Here is a 22,772-nt window from a genome sequence, read left to right on the forward strand (position 1 = left end):
CTGGAGTAAATTTTTTACTGGTATTACCCAGATAGGCATCTTCAGCCCACTCTGCTCTGCAGCAGGTTTAATTTATTTGTTTTTAAACACAGGTTACATAAGTAAAGCACAACACTCCCGACTTTTCAGAAGCAGAACAAGAAACTGAATTTTCAAAACCAAAAATTTATCACATGAAAGAACCTCTCCTTTATCTAAAGGCAAACAAGTCCACTTGCATTTTGAAACAAATTTTCTTTTGAATACAGAAGGATAGTTGTTATTATTAGGATACAGCCAATTCAAGAAGGAAAATTTAAGGGGTATAGAAAAAGTTAAAGTAACATTTAACCTTCTCTGAAGTTTAACTCTTCAGACCCCAACGTCTATAATGAACTGCACCTCCACAGTCTCACTCTATTTACCTTTTCCCCTGTGCTAAAAGCCTGACAGCTAAGGGTTGAAAATCTGGCATCTTTCAGCATTTCTCCATTGAATTTACTTGGAACCATGGAAAGTTACAGTAGCTGAAAATTTAAAATACCAATTCAAATAATCTTTGCAAGAGGTACAGAAAATTTATTCTTAACTGTCCATAATCATCTTCATGTCTGTTACTAACGAGGTTTTTTTGTTGCTTTTACTCATGAAATATCCTGAAGGAAAAAGGACTATTTGTTAGTATAAATGTAAAAGATACAAGTCTGCCTGAGATGTAATTAGACAAGATAACAGTTCTCCCGAACTGGGCACTGAAAGATGAATTCAAATCTAAAAAGCTAAAGCAATGCAAACATGTCAGCTGAACTTCAGCTAGCAATCTCAAAAACGATGAACCTCCTGATATTTTCACGCACTGTTCAGGATCTCAAAGGATGCAATTTTAAGGTAATGACAGGTTTACAAAGGAATTTATTTTAGGATAAGAGCAGACCCATTTCCTCTTTCAGTATGCTTCCATACGCTACAAATAAAAAGATTTATCAAAGGATTTCTCCTCTCAAAGGTAATAAAGAGCTCTTTTAACATCTAACATGGCAGTCCAGCTTCTCCTGATGAATTGCATACTTCAGGGAAATTATTTTTCTTTCCGTCCAGAAAAAAAATCCCATCATTTTTACCACAAAAGTTACATTTTTCTTTGGAAAATTTTGTACGTGTAATTTGGAGGCAGAACTTAGTTACTAAAATGTAGAAAATCAGTATATCAACTCTGGTTTCAGTAGAAAACATAACAACATCTTAACTGTAGAGCTTGGGTGTCTCCGAAACAGATAAAGCTCAAACAAAAATGTGCATCTACGAAGACTTTACTAAGAAATCTAAGAAGTTCTTATATAAAAGGAATTTGGATGAAACTTTTTCCAGTCAGCTTTATCCAAGGAGAAATCCGAGTAACACAGCCTGAAACCACAAAAACAGGCATTAGAAACAAGAATGTAAAGAGAAGTTTCTGGACATGACTCCCCAAAGGAACCCTGGCTGAAGATCTACACCAAGCTGTCCCTCGCAGCTTTTTACATCACCTTGGCAAACTGCAGCACCACTGAGTGATCATATTCGAATTTCGGCACCTCTCTCAACACGCAGCTCAAGAGCTGCCTAAATACTTCCTTTTCATTAATCTTCCTTGAAAAGAGACAAAATATATTCACTCTGGATCACAGATGCAGGCAATTTTAGGATGTTTCAATTTTAAGCAAGCAGGCTTTCAAATCTTAGTAAGAGCATTGCTCTGGTTTACAAGCATCACAAAATGGATTTGTGCCAGACAGGACTGGGTGCATAGAGGGAGGAAAGAAACAGACGAATCTCTTCAGAGGAATGTTATGCAATGGAGTCAGGCACCTACATGCTACTAAGGACTTGGTTTGTGGTGTCTAGAAGTAGCAGAATATGCTGCAAAGCAGATGAAAGTAGAGACAGATACAAACTGCAAACTCCTCTTCTGCTTCCTTGCACAAGACATGCTGAGAATGCAGCATATGAGGAACGTTAGAGGCAGGAGAGAAGCAGGGGAGCATTAACTTCATATAGCACAAGAGTACCTGGAATAGCTCTAGGTCAAAACGACAAACAGAGTAGTAGCCAGAAGCTGTGCTCCAAAAGCTGACGCAGCAAACTTCATCACAGCAGGTTGGTCCCCCCTCTGCCCAAGTACTACTACTTTTTATATACCTGAATACCGTACACTATGGATCAGTGGTGAAAGCTCATATTAAGAGGTGTCTAGTAAGTCTTTAAAACCAAGTAAGCAAAGTTTTATCTTCTGGTAAGAAGTTTATAGTTCAACCATAAAACGTCAGCCTGTATCAAAAGGTGTAAGAAGTTCCACATTGCCCAAAATGCAGTAAAGGCTCCCATGGTATTTTATTTTCATTTCATTCAAGATCGTAAATTACAACCCTGCCCTTTGAAGGCCTCAAACTTTATCCTCTTTTACTAACAGCTAAAATGAAGGTCTAATCCTAGAAATAAATTCTGAAAGTCGTTGCACAGCTGGGCTTTCCAGCAAAGGAAGAGTAACTCGGGATCAAAACTCCTTACTACATTTTCTCAGGGCTGCACTTCTGCTTAGGGAAAGGTAACTTTCTGGGCCCTTCCTATCGCATCCAGCAGTGCCTCTTACCAGAATCGGACCATGGAAGTACAACTCTGCTACTTGGTGCGCTGTCAAGAGACACACTGTCAGGTCTCCAACTACAGGAACAATGATGAATGTAAAAACCTTGCATAGAAAGCAACTCACAGGATACTTACCACCCATGGCTCCTCCACCCAGCTTGTTAACATTTTTCTATCACCTGTCCCTACATTATTTCATCCTTTTAAGATATATTTATATGTAGATGAAGTTCTACACCACACAATTATGAGAATATGTAACATTTTCACAACTTCTTTTTGTTTTTAAGATACATGTTAAAAAGTGAGCTTTTTCTGACAAATTGATTTAAAAAAACCTGTTTCACGTGTTCAGTATAAGAAAGCTGACATTACTCTAGACAGGAAAGGCATTTGATTTCCAGATGCACTTATCAGAAACTTACAAGGAACTAATGGTTAGATGACAGAAAATAATAGCTCACCCACTGAACACACCAGCAGGATTACTATGCAGTTCATGACGAGATGGGTAAGTCTGCTTTAACAACTGTTTATCTTCAATATGAAGTTATTTCCCTCTAACAGCAATCTATCTTGAAAAGTCTCTGCTCTTAAACCCCAGGAAAAAAATCCCAAATATGAAGCACAATCCCATTTATATTAAAATCTCCCCAAAACTTCAGTAATCTGCATCATTAATTCTCTCAATTACACACATTTTCATTGCAGCTTGCTAGCCTTGTCTCTGTGCTTAGAATAAGTTCTGCAGTCAGATCTAATAAGCATACAGAATTGATGGGGTACTTATTTCAGTCTACTGAATAGATTTCAGTTGAAGCAAAAGCTCCAAGATCTGATACAATGACCAAACATAGTCTTAATTCAGATTTCTATCACAGTATGCTCTTTGAATTGACATTTGTAAAGAAGTAATATTTATTATTTTAGGAAACAGAATATAACCACAGTTCAACTTACTTAGAATCCAGTTCATGAAAGCATATTTATGAGTTTGCTCACTTCTGAACCAAGCGTTTAAACACAACCTAGAAACTCATGAGGCCAGTTAGACTTAGGTACCAAGTGAAAACGATGCTGGCATAAATATATTAAACACCCACACCTTTTCTTATGAGTCATATTCAGTAATTAGAATTCTTTTTAAAGGATACAAGGATTGTTGTCATCAATGCTGCAGTTGTCCAGGATCAAGGGGATGCCATCTAACTCATAAACCTAAATAAAAACAGAAGTTTCAACAATACTAATGATGTCTCATGCAAGAAATACGTAAAAACATAACAGGGATGTTTGCTTCATCAAAAATATTAAGCATGTTAACATAAATTGCAGAGTGAATCTGGTATTATCAGCAGTAAGTATTACAAAATAGTAACACAAGCAGACATTAATTTCACATTTTTCCTTCACTTAGCAAGTGTTTGACTGAGGCATTTTCTATGTTGTGCTTCTCACACTGAGCCAGAAAAGCTATGCTTATTGACAGCTCATGCTTGCTTCCAGAAGGAAGAACCACAAAAAACTACTGAGTGAAAAAAACAGGAAAAAAAAGTTGAAAAATACATATACACATGCACACAAGTTAGCATGGGGCCATGTATCTTCTGTATCTATGCAACCTTCAAAAGCAGTGTGTTACCTGTATGTACCTAAGCACAAATTCTTTATATCAAATAAGAGCCACTGACTTTTTTCCTTTGATAAGATGTTCATTATGTTATTAGCAAACCACGAAAGAGGATGTCTGTCATTTTTTATTTTCTATATATACACACACATGTGAATTCACAAATTACACTAATACATTTGTGTGTGTGGAAGAGATAATAATGTATAATCGTAATAGACTCATACATACATACACACCCACACCCACTCAGGACAAGCTGACAATAAATAAGTAGCATAATTATCTTAAGAAAAGTATATTCCATAAGAAATTTATCTAGACTTCTAAGGTACATGGTAACACCATACATCATCATGCATACTTATAGCTTTAGAAAGTGTTACTTACTTAAATGAAAATCTGTTCTAAATTATCTGCAAAATTTCAGTCTCGGAAACACCTTCCTAAGACATGTAAGTATTTATTTAATTACAAAAGTAGTTTTAAAAAGACTTGAGAGCATGAGGATTAATTGTTTATATTCTTATATCCGTATATTATTTATATTGTTTAAGCCATCCAGACACGGTCTGGGGCAACCTGACCTGCATTGACCGGCATTTAAGCAGGGGGGTTGGAAAAGAGGTGCCTCCAAAAGTCCCTTCCAGCCTCAACCATTCTGTGATTCTGTGATAGCCAAAACATACTTGTCCAAATCTTAAATTCTTTAATTCCTTAAAATTTAATTTCAAACCAAGAACTGGTGGGCAAAGGATTCAGACAGAAGATCAATTTAGGTTGTGGCTTGATGATGGGATTCTCTCTTCCATCTTTTTTGTCCAAAATAAGATGCGTTTTTATGTACAACAAATCACAAAGTTTACACTGCAGGATGGATCAGTTTTCTGAAATGCAAGTTCTACGGTAAGAGAGGAAAGTTGGTAGGAAGAGATTTAGATGTGAAATCCAAATCCAAAACAGACTATTGATCAGTAAAACTGAATTCAGAGACAAATCTGAGCACAGCCCTCTTACGAGTTCCTTTTCAGATAATCTTATTGCAGAGTCTCAAGCTACATGGGAAAGTAACAGCAACAGAGACAGATACACAAACAGGCAAGGCTTACATGTAAGAAAAGCAAAGAGCGTTGCTAGCTCTTGAGACCTAACTGGTACATTTGCGCTAACATATATAACTACACCTACATGAAATACAGTTAACGCAAGTTTTAAAATATCCATTCTTTCCACAAAATTTTTGTGTGTTTTCCAAAGGTCATGCATCATATATGATGTCATACTTCAAAGCTTGAACAAACAGTGACCTTTCTGTAATACAGTACTTGCGCGTGCTTGGGAAACCTTAGTTCTTTGATTTTTACGCTGTAGCCAAACTCTGGTATGCCTACAATGTTACCTTTTATTTTCCATCAGTGAAATGCTGAACAGTACAAATTAATCTAGATTAAGTGCTGTCAACTGAAATAAACCACGCGATCTGTTCCAGTTCGATTCAAATGAGATGTTCGGTTAACAGATCAAGTAAGTATTCAGGGAAAGTAAAATTTTAATTAAAATCCACACATGCTTCAAAAAGTTACTGTGGGAATATAATGAGATTCCTTCAAAGTTAAGTGGGAACAGAAGCAGCAAACCACAGCCTTAGTGATACCTTAACATAAAAAACAGTTGCTAACTACCACTGCCTTACACACCCACTAAGAGTCTCTTGAAGAGCATACAATTAAACTGTACATATAATTTGACCAAGTTAGGTATAGCTTTTGTCACCAGTACACCAGCTTTAGTATGTCACCTGTGACTTACTACACAGTGAAATGAAGCAAGGAAAATAAACCTTACCATATACCCACCCAAGACAAATCTATATCCTTCTCAGAAGACTCGTGAGGCGAAGAGCTCCTATTCCTAAGCAACCACTGCTAGAGAAGTTCCAGTCCATGCCAGCTGTTCATGAACCACCAGTGATCCACCTAAACAGCAATTTCATAGTAACCTAAAATCCATGCCAGTGTACTGTAATAATCTGGGCTGCAAAGTGAGCCAGTTCAGAAATTGCTCTGCATGTAGCCAAGCCATTTCTGCAATGGGTGCGCCACAGATAGTCGAAGGAAGGAATCAGTGTCCCCCACTAGGCTGTCCCATTTGCATGCTGGCAGTCTCTCAAATCTTCTCACTCTCATCTGCCTGTAATCTCCCATACCAACAGATTTTGTAAATATCAAGAAACTGTCACCCTAGGTCTCAGCCTCTTACACAGATTTACTGGAACTATGCTGCCCAATACAAAGAGGTTAGTGAATTTTTCCAACTAATTATTGGCCTCAGAGTTTTTCCTTTGAAGAGAAATGTCTGCACTTAGCGCAGACTAAGGCAGTGGACCTTTTGCAGGGTCTTCTGCAGGGCTTGGGAAAGGAGTTAATATTGCACAAGCCTCAAATCTCACTTTAAATAAGGTGCAAAAATATCCTGGGAAGAAAACATGTAGTGGCTGGTGTGAAACTGGCTGTAATCCATCCAGATTTTGGAAGAAATGAGAGATAGAAACTAAAGAATAGAACAGTTCTGGTGTCTAAACATAATTGCTCATATTGGCTTGTGTTATAAAAGATCACTAAACCTATTCTCCATTTATATTACTGACAACATAGCTGACCGATAACAGGGAACTGCACTGGACTGTAAAAACCTACAAGGTTATTTTATTATGAAGAATTACAACGCTTTATTCTGAACTACACTGAAGCAATAAATGAAGCTGCAACATATGTGTAGGCTGAAATCTCAACTACATTTAAGTTAATTACAAAGGTTACTTAAGACAAGTTAAAAATTAAAAACATACATCTCTGCGCTAGTGATATCTAGTGCTTCAGTCAAGTTAGTAACAAAAATTTTGCCCTAATGTTATTGTGTCAGCTTCTGAAGCTGTTTTCTAAAAAGCAGAACAATAGAACTTCCAGCATTCAAAGGCAGGTGTCTGTCTCCGCCAGTTAAGAAAGATAACTTTCACAACACAGCTTTATATTGCTGTCCCACTTGTTTTCTGTACTTGCCTTTGAAACATAATGAAGATTGGTATCATGCCAGTGAGACATTTAAATGTATTACACTTAAAAGAAAATGCCTTCCCCAGTGACAGTGTGACTGCTAGGTTTTTTCCTCTTTCTCTGTATCTGGAATTTAATAATCTATTTCAATTACTTAAACCAGACACTGAACAGAAGCCCGTGTAGGCAGAGATGCTATATAAATATTAAAGAAGAGCCTATAACAGTGACCAGCCCAGACCATATATGCCCACTGCTCTCACGGCCAAGGAACAATGTAGTGTTTTATTCAGATGGTTTGGGACAAGTCAGTCCTGAGGAAAAAGCTATGCTTTTTCTCTTGATAACCAGTGAAAATATTCAGACCAAAATTAAAGCTTTTATGTTATCTTATAGACTTCACATTTATTGACCAGTATATAAATAAGGTCACTAGCATAATTAAGGATATCTGCCTGACTAGAACTACCTCCGATAATCTCCCAGTATTTTCTTATGAAGTTCACAGAAGTAATTATCACTAACATAATCATTCACAGCAGAACCCAGAGAAAGTAGAAATTAACCGTAGATGGTTTCTTGAATCTCTCCCTCTGGCAGCAATGGAGCCAAGCTCAGGGGTAAGAACGCAAATTCTCCAAGCATGACAGTGCTTGTTGCTGAACAAGAAATCTGCATACATCTAGAAAAATGCAACTACAATCTCCAGGTCCAGCAACTATACAGACAGTAACAGGAAAGCCTCCAGCAAAAATACTCTCTTCAAAGAATCATTAACACTTCAGGCATTAGAAATATTACCTAGTCAACTACAAGAATAATATTATGCAAAAGATACACTTATGCCTTTAGATTATAACGGCTTGAACGTAAATTGTTCTTCTACCAGAATGCAACTGAATCTCAGTCTCCAATCAATGCAGAAAGCAGAATGAAAAATGTGTTTGTTTCAGCCACAGAAATACTTCTATTTCTTAGAAGTTTTGTTTGGTGTAACTATAGATAAGCAAAAGGAAATGCGTTCTCACAAACAGAAGTGGACTACTAACAGTTTGAGTAATCCATGCTAACACTTGCTCTTCTTTCTATGTGTTACTGACAAGTACATTGACATATAGAAAGACAAGTTTCTAGTTTAAAAAGTGGTTGGGGTGGGGAAACACATACTCTAGAAACAAGACGAAAAACGGGAACAAGCAGGAACCATTTATATGGAAAAATTCCAGATATGACATTCTTCACAGATCACCAGTTTCCTACCAGAGAAAAAGTCCGCCTCCAACCATGTTTAGCTCCAATTAAATTTCAATCCGCATTATGGAACTTAAAAGAAAAAAGGTTTCTGTGAGCAACAAAACTGGCAAACTTCACATTTTTATGGACTTGGCTCCTTCACTTCACTCTTTGCAATGCTCCTAGTTCTGTCACACAGCTAAAAGTGTTGAAAAACACGCAAGTAGCAGCACATGGTTCATAGGTACAGGTGTGCTGCTCGGTTGCCAAACATCAGCCGTAGTTTGCAGTGGATCAGGGATTAAGCTGCCACTACCCAACTTCCCCTCTCAGGAGCACTACTTTGGGTTTCTCATTTGCTGATTCTCATGAGGCAAAAAGTAGGAGTATAACAATGTTTCCAATACCCATATTTCTCTGACAAATTTGATTTAAACTGGCTAATGGATATAAAAGCTGGAGGAGGTAAAGTAAGGGAGAAGCGGAAGAATAACACAGCCGGAATGGCATGACCACAGAAAACATAAAGAACGTATTAAGGTCGCAGAAAACAAACCTATTGACTATATTTTCTGTTTTCTCTCAGTACCCTAGATTACTAAAGTTATTATCTTTCAACATACTTCTCAAGAGCTGAATCATCAAGATATTAACATCCATCTTACATGAAACAACAGCATCCTAAGCTGTATCAACAGGAGCATAGCCAGTAGAATCAAGGGAAGCAATTATTCTCCTTGGTACTCATTAGACTGCAACCTACTCAAGGGGCTGAAGCTATGCCATGTGAAGAGAGGTTGAGGGAACTTGGTTTTTTTAGCCTGGAGAGGAGAAGGCTTCAGGAGAAACGGATGGCGGATGGCAGCCTTCCCATACCTACAAGGAGCTTACTAAGACGACAGACTCACAGTAGTTTAAACAGAGAAAAATTCAGTCATAAAAATGAAACTGAGAAGGTTCTGACTGGATAGAAGGAAAAATTTTTTACTATGAGGATATGGAGCAGGTTGCCCACAGACACTGTGAGCATCTTGGAGGTCTTCACAACTTGTCTAGATAAAGCCCTGAGCAACCTGCTCTGAATTCAGCTTTGAGCAGGAGATTGGACTATAGACCTCCCGAAATCCCTTCCTGCCTGAATGACAGCGCGAGTCTAACGCTTTTCCATCTCCAAGAAAAATGAAAGGGCTAGGACCATGCAAAGAAGCATACAAGTCCATTCTTTTCCTCACATTAGTTCAAGACCAGATTCTTTCTATCCTAATACGACCTCTTCTTGGTTATAAAGCTGGAAAAAGTTGTCAGAAACAATTTATCAGAGTACGCAACAAACAAAGAGTTCTAGAAAAAAAAACAGCTTCAAGGAATAAAGTGTGGTCTATTACCTACATCCAGGAGGACGAGAAGTAATGCGCCTAGTGAACAGAACATTCACATTACACATTCAGAAAATATTTTTAATAGTAATAGTTAGTCAAGCACTGCAATACACTGAAACATGAGTCTTAAAGACTCCTGGAGCAGCCTACAATATTTCAAGTCTCCACAAGTGACCTGACAAATCTTAACCATGAATACTCTAACCAGTCCTGCTCTGGACAGGTGAACGGTTATGACCCTTTGAGTCCATTCTGTCTCTAACTCTGCATGACTTTCTGAGACAGAAAATCATACTAGAATAAATCATGCCAAAGAAAAGTGATCCAATGAAATACATATTGGGGATTTGTTGCCAATCTTTGGTTATCATTAAAGATATGTTTAAGTCTTATTCTTTCTGAATGTACCACATGAGGACTACATAATGACAAATACATCCTTCTGGCCCTGCCACCAAACAGGCTGACCAACAGGAGTCGGTTTTCCTCGAAGACCTGCTCAACAAGATAGGTAATTAGTAATTAGACATCTGGGCAGAATCCAGCATCTGAGTAACAGAGCAGCTTAGTAAGAGTAGGAATATGTCAGCTGGTTAGGTTCACAAATTGGTTCCTCTGCAGCTATGATGGTACTGAAAAATATTATTTCATTTTGTTCATTTGTCAGTCTCAGTTTTGGGATTTTTTTGTTTGTTTTTCCAAGCAGAAGAAGTGACAGGAGATACACAGGAGATTCTACTTCAAAGGACAAAAGAACACTTTAATGCCTCAGTGCTAGTGGATTCCTAGGTCTACTGCAGACTACAGGCACTTTGGCTTAGAATAGAGGCAGCTGTGGCTTGCGGCAATCAAGTCTATTATTGGAGTTCACCACATCCTGCAGATCTACTGAAATACTTGTGGACAGAGGCTCCTTTCTCCAGGACATCACAGCAGACTTGCTTAGCTAGTTTGAGAGCTTCTTGCACCAGCGTGAATGACTTTGAGAGCTAAGAGAGATCTTTATGTCTATTTTAGTCAAGGCAATGCTCCCAGAATACTCTTCCATCTACTACACTGTTTAGGTAAGCATGTATTTAACATTTTAATATTTGAAATTCAGAAGTCACAGCAACAAAACTTGTTGCTCCTGCTACATTAATTTCAAATACATTCTCCCTCTTTCAGCATTATTTCCCAGAGAGATGTGAGGTTTATTTCAACTCTCTCGAAACAGGTGACTTGCCTCTTTCTGGGAGATAAAATAATTAAAAAAAAAAAAAAATCTTAGAATCTAAAAGCGGCGCTGCTTTGTGATGTCCTGAAACTCTCTGAAGAGAATTGCTTTAGAAGATGAAGGTTTTGGCCTTACTGAGGGGGGAAGGGAAGAGAACAGAACAGGAAGGTACCAAGCACACAATCAGGACTGAGCCAAAACAAGCAGAAGCTAGAGTGTCCAGCTACTAGAAGAGGGTAACAAGCCATCTCAGTTGCTGAATAATTTTTTCCACCAGTCTTTCCAAGAGCAAAACACAGGAGTTTCCAGCCATTGAGATGATAATATAAACACTTGAGAATTCAGAGTAAGTTCCCGCAAGAGACAGTAATACAATTGGTTCATTTGTTTTTTAAACAATTCAGCTTTCATCATTCACTTTTTTACAATTCCTGAAACAGAAACCACTTTTCAGTAACAAATAGATGCTGCTATGAGGAGCAGGCTCTTAGCTCTTTATAGGCTTAGATCTGCTACTTAACACGGATAAAGTAAAGTCCAACACAAGATGGGTTTTGCTTGAACCACCCAGTATTTGTTAGTCTGGTCTTTGCCTATCCTGGCAGCAGCAGTAAGAGAAAACAATGGTGCTAAGCATCATCCAGTATTAAACCCCTGAGCTTTATATCAGTCGAATTTGTACAAATTTGCATCAACAGAGTATATGTTTCCCTATTTCTAGTCACTCACTATCTTATTGTCAGTCCACTAAAACCAGTAATCAGATGGTCTTTCAGATGATTTTCAAACCATTGTTATAAAAGAGGTTCTCTTAATTTTTTTGTTTTACCAGAACAAAAAAGAAAGTTAAAGGAAATTAAATGTAAGAATTAGCTATGTGACTGAGAACTGGGCTGAGGACACAACTTATACAAGATCATCAAAATTTCAAAATTGTATTTTGTTCCAAAGCAGAGTAAAAACCGAAGACTTCAAATTACTCCAAAGTTCTCAAAAAATATAGAGATAAAGGTCAGGTAAGTCACATGATTCATTCAGCCGTTATAATCACCACTACAATAGGAAGTTCCAAGTCATTCTGGCAAGCTGCCATTGTCTTGGTGGCTATGGTTTTTTCTTCTTCCATGTCAAGCTTAACAAAGCATTTTAAGCATCTCTGAATTAAAATAGAAGGACTTTGTTTTGTTGGTTGTGTGTACTGGGTTTTTTTTTTTTAGCACGGGGGGTGTGTTCTTTTCAGTTTCACATTTTATGTTATGTTGGCATAGCTTTCCTTCTGGAACAAAATTCCAGGCATTCCATAAAATATCCCAATTTTGAAAATCATTGACATTGACAGAAAAACAGATTACCACAGAATGTTTCTGTTGAAGATTTGCTCATTACTGTTCTACACATGATCACACACTACTCTAGCCAAAAATCAGTCTTGTGACTCTCTATTAACCTCTTCACCCATGCCAACTTTGGTACTACTTCATTTCTCCCCCAACAGCCTGCACACCTGCTTTGCTGCTACCTTCTGTCAACATTCCAATTGCTCCTTGAAACCCAGTTCAGCCGAAATATCCCCCAAAACTGCCAGGTGCTTACAACTTTGAGTGAGTGGGAATGAAAAAGGAGGAAAAGCAATTCAAATTCATAACCTCTTTTGATGAATACACACCCTCACTAAGGCCACATGTGTCATCACTCTGCCACCTTACTACTGTATTCCAAAATTGTTTCCACTCCCAACATCACGGATTACAACTCTTCCTCGGAAACTTCTGAATTCAGCAAACAAAAATAAATGCCGATCAGATGTTCTGTGTTCTAATGATGACTTTTGTTGTGTCCAGCATTACTTAGCAATCTCCTTTTATTTCACTTTAAACCAAGGGTTTAAAAAACCTCATTGTCAGACATATAAATTCATCTGTGGCAAAGACTGCAACACACAATAGTCCAATGATGAAAATAATGTGTAAGAAAAGATCTAGGATGATTTCAAAACATACAATGATTTGTGCTGGTGATTGGCACATTTCATGGTAAAATGCTGCAGCTAAATACAACAGCATGCCACACCGAACTGCAGCACTTGGAGTGCACTGAGAGACTCAAGACTAAAAGCAAAGTACCACAACCACCCAAGTGGTGGCAGTTTCCCATAATTCCCCAGTTTCCTATTGCAATTATGAAGTGACTTTAGGAGTGATAGAATTTTTTAAGGAACTGTAAATAATAAGTTATTGAGTATATTTTTATCACCCCAAACTTCACAGCCAAGGGGTGGGATGGGGGAATAAAAAAAGGGGAAAGCTAGTAGGCTTGAAGATTGAAAACAGCACATAGGCATTATTAATGGCATTCACTATTCTCTGTTTCCACATTCCCTCGTATGCAGAGCTTCCAAGACTTTAGTGACAGGTCAAAGAACAAACCATTAATTTTCTAGTATGTGTGTAAAGGACGTACACTCTATTGCATGTTAAGTATAAAGCTATCCTTGATGATAATTACATTTTTCACTAGGTTAAAGCATAGTAAAATAAAGCAAGTGTTTCAGGAAAGGACGGTAAAATGCCCTTCTAGAACCTACAGAAATTGTACATGGTAGACTGCAGGACCCGGCTGACTACTAAAGCCGGAAGACAGTTTAATGGTGTTTGCTGCTTGTGTTTTAAATCACACCAGTCAGGGAAGCCTTCAGAAGTCTGCAGCCAGCCATACAACTCCATCACTTAATACTGCAGTAAATAATACTTCTCACTGAGCAATGCCAGTTTCATGCTCCATTTTATATGAAATGTTACATTTTCCAAGAAACATATAAACAGAACTACAGTCCTTTTGAAAGCTACGGTCCTTTCAAAAGAAAAAAACCCAAATCTTGCAATGACAATAATTGCTTTGTTTCAGGACTAATAGACGTGGTCTCAATTTACTGCAGCGCAATACGTACAGCTTACTGGGACGGTTTCAAAGGAGGTTAATGCAGGTACAAACCAAGTCTTGAGTTGGGAGGAAAGAAGCTTTAGACATACACTGTTTTGCTGAGACTGAACAACTTTTTCCTTTATGATACCTTCAAGTCACAGAGTATTCTTCATCCAAAATAGAACAAGTGGCATGTCATTTCAAATACAAAGCCAAGCAACTATGCTTTCTTTCATTTTTCAAAAGTAATTCATTGGCTTCCTTTTTATTTTATAATCCTGTACAAAATATCAATCCTGGTCTAAGTACCTGCCTGTAAAGCCCTTTGACTTCTTCCTCCAAGTCATTTTATAACCAAATTCAGTACAAGTTTTATTTATTCAATGCCAGTACACAAATAAATCCCAACAACTTTCAGTGGAACATTCAGGAAAGGTAAGAGAAGGTTGAAGTTTTCAGCTTAACTTCGTAACGAGGACTAGGTCCTCTTTTAAACATGATCAAACACCAAGCTGCTTTCTGTCCTCTTTCACAAGCTCTGTATACTCAGCTATCAGTTTCTGCCCATATTACCTAGAAGAACTGTGATTAAAACCTACCATATTTGCTTCATATGTAGCAATAACAGACTGACTGACAGGTGCTGGGGTTCACATATTTAAGTTGCTTATGTCTCTTTTTGGTATTGTGCTTTTGTAGAAAGCATCTACTGCAAAGTAAAACAAATTGTTTGTAAGCAGTATCAAAAAAAAGAAATTACCATAAATTAAGTGATTATAAAATGAACAGAGTAACTTTTGGTTCAGTTTAGCATTGTTTACAAGTCAGACTGAACTTATTTCTTCATGACTGAAACAATGCCACAAACTACTTCAGCTACATTTTTACTAAAGACAACTATAGTCACACATTTTACGAATAAAAAAATCTTGTGGTTAAGAACTTTGCCTGCAGAAGATACTCTCTTGAAAACTGAGTATCCCAGACAGACTAAATGATTTCTCACACGCTGAAACCGAACATTAAAAGAAAACAGAAGACTTTCATTCACATATTTAAAAGATTTCATAATGCAAGGGAAGCTGTGGCATGAGAGAAACACTTTTCTATGGAAAAAGTGTTCCAATACATTACAAGAGGCTTTATTCACGTTAACAATCAGTAATATGATGTGTCTGTTCTTCTCACTTTATGGCACCCTGTGAAAAACAATGACTATTTCAACAAATGTTATTTTATAAATTTGATTTTTTAAAAATCAAATTTGGTTTGATTTCTCATCAGCTGTCTCTTACATAAACTAGTCATTTAATGAGCAGCAGGGATGTACTAATGAAGGTGTTTTGAATTGCCAACCTATTTTGGAGTGGCCAGCAGCATTGTATGCTAACATGAAACTTGGAAAATATCAATGTACTTGAAGATGACAGACCAGCCTTTTCTGCTGTTTAAAGAGAAAAATATTAGCCTAAGGTTTGTAAACCAGTATAGTTGCATTAAAGTGTTATTCTTTATCAGCTTAGCTAAATAAGTGGGGGAAAATCCCTGTGCACTCATACTATTCAGGCATTTAATGTTCCTCACATAGCAGAACAAAACAGGTTTTACTTTGGTTTGGGGTCTTTTTTTACAGCTTTTATACAAACAGAACCAAATCCTCAACAATTCCAGGATTTTGCTAGTAATGGTGTTTCATTTTTAAGTGAAAAAGAAGTCTGAATGTTGATCCCTTAATGACTGTTCATCATTCTTGATACTTGCAACCCCTTTTGCTAATGTAACTGCAGTTAAAAATAACTGCTGTAGAGTTTTCCCACCGACAATCATTACAAAGTGTGATTCTGGTAGCATGAAGTTTTCATAACTTTTCCATTATAGCTTTGGATAGTCCCAAATTGCCAATGGCAAACCACGCAAGGATTCAGAAAGCAAGCCAAATTATACTCTAGGTTACAAAGGTTAGGAACTAGAGAATGTCATGAGGTTAATACAGGAGCAGGGCATAGCAGCTTCAAAACCATGTGCTGCAATTCAGGAGATCTGCAAATGAACTAGCAATGAGTTCTCAAAGGTTTACCTACACAGAACATTATGAGGTGGGGGTCTCCATGGACCAAGCCAACGGGATCCAAGGTCTAAGCCCTCTTACTGTGATCAAAATAAGTATAAGAATCATTACAGGAGATGCAGAACATAGGGTGGAAGGAAGGAATCATCAACCTCATCTTAGGTGAACAATACACCAGTGAAGTCTGAAGGCTTCTAACTCCATTAGTAAGAGATGCAGAGCCAGGATGCTGGGCTTCCGTGCTGGCTTGTGGTTGCCCTTTCTTGCTGTACTTTTTGGATGGTCTCTGAGGGGCTCGTGAGAACTAGCACTCCTCTGGACATTCAGGAAGGGCTGGGTAGGCTGTGGGCTCTTCCCAAGGAGAGGTATGGGAAAGGTAGTTCCGTGATTGGATTTTGGTAGGGGGAAGATGAAAGGTGAAGGAAGAGAAACCCATAAAGGAGAATTCTGTCATGCGGATGTGAGCCATGCCAAACTCTGCAACTTGCCCTCAAGGCTAGAAATGGTCCCTAACACATTTTACTTGCTGTACCCACTAGGGACTGGCCCAGTCCTCACGTGACATTGACTGTGTTTCTCTGCTGACGACCCAGACTTACAGAAAGTTGAGCAATTGTTCTCTGCATTTACTTGAAATTCTAAGAATACGCATTTTCTTTTAATGATTCACCAAGCATAACCTTTGCACAGGATCAGATTCTCTTATTAAGATAAATTTAGCCACCTTGTTGAGATTATGATCAACTTTACATTTAGAAAACACAAGAATCCTGATGATGTGATTTATATGTCTATAAAAGCCATATATTTAGTATGCATGATATACAATAACTCAGGTATGCATGCACTAGCACTAAATTTCATGCTGAAAGCTTGCTAATGCCTCAGGCTATTGAGCGAGATGATACATGAAGCTGTACATAAGGAGATTGCATACTAGTTTCTTAATTTACTTCTAAATTACAACTACCAGAGGTTTTTTTGAGTATTTGTGTCTCTAAATGTCTTGCTCTCTGGTAAATACAACTGCAGGTATGAAAGGAAAATTCCCAGCTTCTAGCTGAACACATATGTCCATGATGAACAGAATTCTAAGTTTTTAAATTTGTAAAGGTGTTGTTCAAATTGTTTTAAAAATTCCACAATTAATGTATCCTCTCATATGGTCAATTTACATGAAAAAATTATTGTGCGAAACAAGAAGTGTATATACACCCTCAGGCACTAAGCCAACTGTTTATAAAATTTTAAATATTCTGTTTAGCTTTATTTATATTGTTATTTCCTTTCTTGCAATAGATCATTAATTTGATTATAGGTCTGCACCCATAAAGTCAAGACTGCAGGTTCTAACTGAAAACTAGAAAGAGTTCTTGTTTCAAGACACAGTTTCATTACTCTACATTAAGTATATATATGCACCATGTTATTAAAACTTCATTAAAGGAAACCTACACATGCACAGCAACTCTTCCTAGCAAGTCTGTTAAAAAAGATCTCATATGAACAGAGCTGGAGGATACATTTCAGTAGCTGAAATTTGTACCAAAATAAAACATATTTTTAAAATTCTTAAGATTGAGAAGTCACTATTTTTTATTACTTTTTTTTAAAGAACAAAGACAACTTCTATAGGAGTTTATTAATAAACACTGTTTTCTTTGAAGTTGATTTTCAAAGGGACAGGTCGACACTTTTATAGAAAAGCCTGCAGGAGCAGGTTGACAGTAATGGTGGGTCAGAAGGTGAGAGGAGACAAAGCGTTGAATCAGAACCTCAATCAGCTGCCACCAGATTGATCGACTGTAAGGGCATTAAAAAAATGACATTTTTACTTTTAAAATTAAGAAAGCATTTTAAAGATTTTTTTTTTTCTCAGCAGTTTCAAATTCTAAAAGCACTTTCAAAAAAATGCATTAAATGGTAAGGTGCTAACGAAATTGTATGACTCAAGAGCTGGAATTAAAAGAAGGTACTCCTAACCACCAAATACTCCAACTGGATTGCAAGTTCCAGAAGAACTGGCAGTAGTGAATGTCCTCTCAAATTGCATCAGCTTCTCATGACTGGAGCTGTGGGGAACAGGCAGAGCTGAGACAACTCAACAGACCTGGCTGGAAAATACCAAGGTAGTGATGTCTAATTAAGTTCAAGGGAACATAAGTTCGATGCAAGTTCAAGGGAACTTACCAGTTTATTATTAATTTTCACTGAACTGTTTCCATTTTTGTTGCAGACAAAACACTGCTTTTTTTTTTTTTTTTTTTTTTTTACTACGATACTGAACAATTGCCTGAAATAACGCTCTTCAATATTTCCAAAGCCAAATGCACAACCTTAACTTTGCTGGACTAAAGGGTGAAAGGATTTTTAGAAAAGTTGGAAACTGTTCTATGGAAAATTCCAAGCCCTGAACAGCTCCATGGGTAGCACCCCTCCTTTTCTAAAAGGACAGGAAAAAAATCAATTTGGAGGTAAATGTTGCAGTTTTCCCTTACTAAAACTCAACAGAAATGTCGCCAACTTCAATATGAATTCACTGAGCTCCATAACTGTGTTCTAGAACAGCAATTTCTAGACAAAATCTAAATCCTTCTTATTTTGTCATAGGTAAGATTTAATGCCAAACCAAAGCAGACTGTAATGCTAAAACAAAGAAAAAGAAAGCAAGCAACTCAATGCTTATTTTAGTTTGTTAGTTTTAGAATACAAAAACTTTTATTTTCTCAAGATGAAGCTAATCCTCACATTAAGTCCAGTTTCAATATTTCACTTGAAATATCAGTCAGACTGTAATAACTTAAAAATATTAAAGCAACCTGAAATATTGCACGTATCACCTCAAAAATTATTAGACTGAAATGAAGCACACTGGGTATTTTCACTTTAGAGGCAGTCAGCTATCTAAAATTTTTTGTTACACTTAAAAGCAGCAAAATGGTATTTCTGAAGTTACACAAGCAGAATGAATCTCAAACTCAAACTAACATACTGCAACAGCCTTGGTTATACCCATTCATATTGCAAATAGATCCCTTTCACTGGGTGTTCTGTTCCTCAGGAAACCATCATCAGGGGAATATAATTTCCATGGTTTGTATCCTATCTAAATTGCACAGTGGGATACATACATTGTTCAAGACTCACACACATATTTTTGGCATTCGAAGTTTTCAAAGTACTGCTGGCTTGCAAAGTAAGATTTTTCAGCCTCTGTAAATTCATATAATTTATGTTCATATGAAATTTTTCATGTATCAGTGTTGTTTTTCTTTTTTCCTTTTCACATCATTAAGACCAGTCCATAGGTCATTTTTTAACAAACTTAATTGAGAGATGCCAAAAGACAACATCTTGCCACCAATGAAAAAAAGATTTAACAAGGTACATAACTTATTCTTTTTTTTTTTTTTTTTTTTAAATTTAACAATGCAACTTTTTTCCCAGGAATGGAACAAAAGTTATGATTCTTACTCAAGAGATTAATTAGTCTCATATTTGAAAATCTCTGTTTCAGAGTATATATGAGTAATACAATCTAAACACTGCTTGTGGGAAGATTAGTAAATCAAAGATGTACAACGCAATTAGTTTCAATGAAAAATAACACTCATCTTCTGTATTTTTTCCAAAGAAGCCCACACACAGTAGTATATTGAGGCAACTGATCAGTTTGTGTGTGTGTATGTATATACATATATCTAGGTAGGTATGTATGTATGTATTAGAACCATAGCACGGTTTGGTTAAAGATCATCTAGTCCAATGCCCCTGCAATAAGCAGGGACATCTTCCACTAGACTGGGTTGCTCAAAGCCCCATCCAACCTGACCTTGAACACTTCCAACAAGAGGGTATCCACAACTTCTCTGGGCAATCTGTTCCAGTGTCTCACCACCCTCACAGTAAAGAATTTCTTCATCATGTCCAATCTAAACCTACTCTCTTTCAGTTTAAAACCGTTGCCCCTTGTCCTTTCACTACAGGCCCTGGTAAAAAGTCTCTCTCCATCTTTCTTATAAGTCCCCTTTAAGTATTGAAAGGCCACAATACGGTCGCCCCAGAGCTCCTCTCAGCCTGTCCTCATAGGAGAGGTGTTCCAGCCCTCTGACCATTTTCATGGCCCCCTCCTCTGGACCCGCTCCAACAGGTCCATGTCTTTCCTGTCCTGGGGCCCCCAGAGCTGGATGCAGTACTCCAGGTGGGGTCTCACGAGAGCAGAGTACAGGGGAAGAATCACCTCCCTCGACCTACTGGCCACACTTCTTTTTCATGTATATATTTATATAGTATATATTTATATACTACACACACACACAGGTGCCTATATATGTATATAAAATATACACATACACACATGCCTATATAAAATTATTACAGATGGTAAACCAGAAAATAGCTAATTTCTAGTGATTATTAATGGAAAATATTCAATTTCACAAACAAGAACAATGAACAATAATACAAGAACACCACCTTGACAGAAAGGCTCTATCTGCAATTTCAGAAACAAATTGTTACAACTGTGTGGGTTAGTGGTCAAAGTACATGCAAAACAAAGTAGAGCTCTCTTCTGTACCTCCTCCTCAGATCACTAAGCTTTTACACCGACAGGACATTTATGATAACCCACCAGAATGATTACATATTAGTTATTATACTGAACTTCAATCTTGCTTTATCTTGCAAAGAATGACTTTGGTCAAAACCATCCTTTAGTTGTGCATCACAACTGCCAACAATTTCTATACCCATTTTAGCCATTTGGAACCTGCACACAGACATTTGTTTTCTCTCAATCCTCGATCAGTGGCAAAAAAGTGCGTTTCAGAATTTCAGACTGTGAAGATGCATCTGAAAATTTACTAAGTCAGTCTTGGAAACGAGGATTGTTTGGGCATACTATGTTTGTATTATCACTTTTCTTTTCCAAGCCCATAAACCCTGCTAAAGTGCACAGGAGCCTGTATCAGTGTCTGGAAGGTGGATAAACAGATGTGCAATGTTGTTGTCTGTTCAATTGCTCTCTCTCACACTAACCCCATGGGGATCCTCCACCTGAATATACACTGATTATTAGCAAACACTTAATTTTACCCTACTGAGTGATAACCTTACAAGCAAGGAAAAAAAAAAAAAAAAAAAAAATCACATTGAGGCTTAGGTTTCTTCTTTCCTTAGAGAAGAGCTTAGCAACGAGTCCTGTGGTGTTTTCCAGTGGAAATGCTTGGAGGGAAGATGGAAGGAATCTTGCTAGCAGTCTCTAACCAACTAAAGCTTAATACATACCATCACTGTAGCTTTTGCAAATCTAGCTCATTCTACATTTCACAAACAGCAGAGGATTAATTCAACATCTTTTTGGTGCTCTGACTTTCAGCACAGAGATCATTTGACATAGTACTTTGATGTTGCTCCCACTGCTACAGTATCTAAATAAAAGCAGTGCTCCATTCAAGAAACTTAAACTAAAACCCAATTGTTTTTCCAGTGTCTTTACTAGATCTTTGGTCAATGTCCCTTCGAAATCCTTCCAGCAAACCACTTCTGCCATAACAAATTGAACAAGCCTGATTGATTCAATTATGATGTGTGAACTTGGAGACATGCGGTTTTAAACATTTAAATGCTCATTAATGAGGCAATTTTTATCTTTGCCACTTCTTTATGGGAATACTGAGCTTTTTTGATTAAAGAATAGAAATTTTTCAAAAAGCACAGTTAAGGTGAATTGCCAAAATAAAGATATCAATAGACTGTAAAGGGAATATTATTAAGTCTGTTCTCCCTCAAAACACAGACAGAGGCTCCTCACTATTTATGAAGTCCTTAAACAATGTGAGAACTGAGATATTTTTCCAAAATCTCCTTAGAGATTACAAGAAGTTTTCCTCTCTTCATCTGTTCTACCACTGCATAGAAAAAAGAAGGCATGAAAAGCTAGGGAGGTTTCTTCCAAATCATTGGCTGTTGATAGAAAGGAGATTAGATAATCTGTAGTTAATAAAAAGGATGCAAAAGTGATCACCTCTTATTTTTATATGATTGCAGCCCTCTAATAATACCTGTGCTCTTCAATGATTCTGCATTTCAAGCAGAAAAGATAACTGAATGGAATCCTGCAAATAAGAGCTGAACAGGAAGAACCTTTGCCTACATGGGCATGTGCATCCTCATTTCCAGTCCTCCTCCCCACATGCAAATGAACATGCACATGTTCACCTAGCGAAGACAATACTTAATACCTAGTCTGTGACAGTGTACAGTGGAAATCTCTCTTGAATGTCTAGTTGAAGAACAAAAGAGTGAAATGTGGACATGGTGAATACTGAATGCTAACTAGAATGCACTTTGGTGCAATAGTATTTTATTAAATCTTTAGCAATGGGCAAGAAAGGACTTTGGCTTTCATAATGATCTTTTGTAATTCTGCCTCCTCAGAATCATCTATTCTTGTTTATTACTCATTCCTAATAAATATCTCAATTAATTTATCAGAGTTGACATAAGCATTTCCTCAGTGAGCATTAATGCACAGTTGTAGTACACACTTCTCTTAACTTTTAAAGAACACTCTTCACAGGCTACCTGCAGCTCAAATACTAGAACATCATTCCACATTTAACATAAATTCCAGTTGAGTAATTTTTTTTAGATCTAGTTAATT

The 22,772-nt window shown here is 37.2% G+C and overlaps 1 protein-coding gene across 1 annotated transcript in view; it reads right to left on the reverse strand.

Moving 5' to 3' along the window:
• ATXN10 (ataxin 10) overlaps positions 1 to 22,772 on the reverse strand; it is a 99,395-nt gene that overhangs the window by 13,354 nt on the left and 63,269 nt on the right. The window contains exon 9 of the mRNA XM_009574517.1: positions 3,759 to 3,822. Coding sequence (XP_009572812.1) covers positions 3,759 to 3,822 — 64 coding nt within the window. The remainder of the gene's footprint in view (positions 1 to 3,758; positions 3,823 to 22,772) is intronic.

The sequence above is a fragment of the Fulmarus glacialis genome, unplaced genomic scaffold, assembly GCF_000690835.1.
Source record: "Fulmarus glacialis isolate BGI_N327 unplaced genomic scaffold, ASM69083v1 scaffold13160, whole genome shotgun sequence".
Classification (NCBI taxonomy): domain Eukaryota; kingdom Metazoa; phylum Chordata; class Aves; order Procellariiformes; family Procellariidae; genus Fulmarus; species Fulmarus glacialis.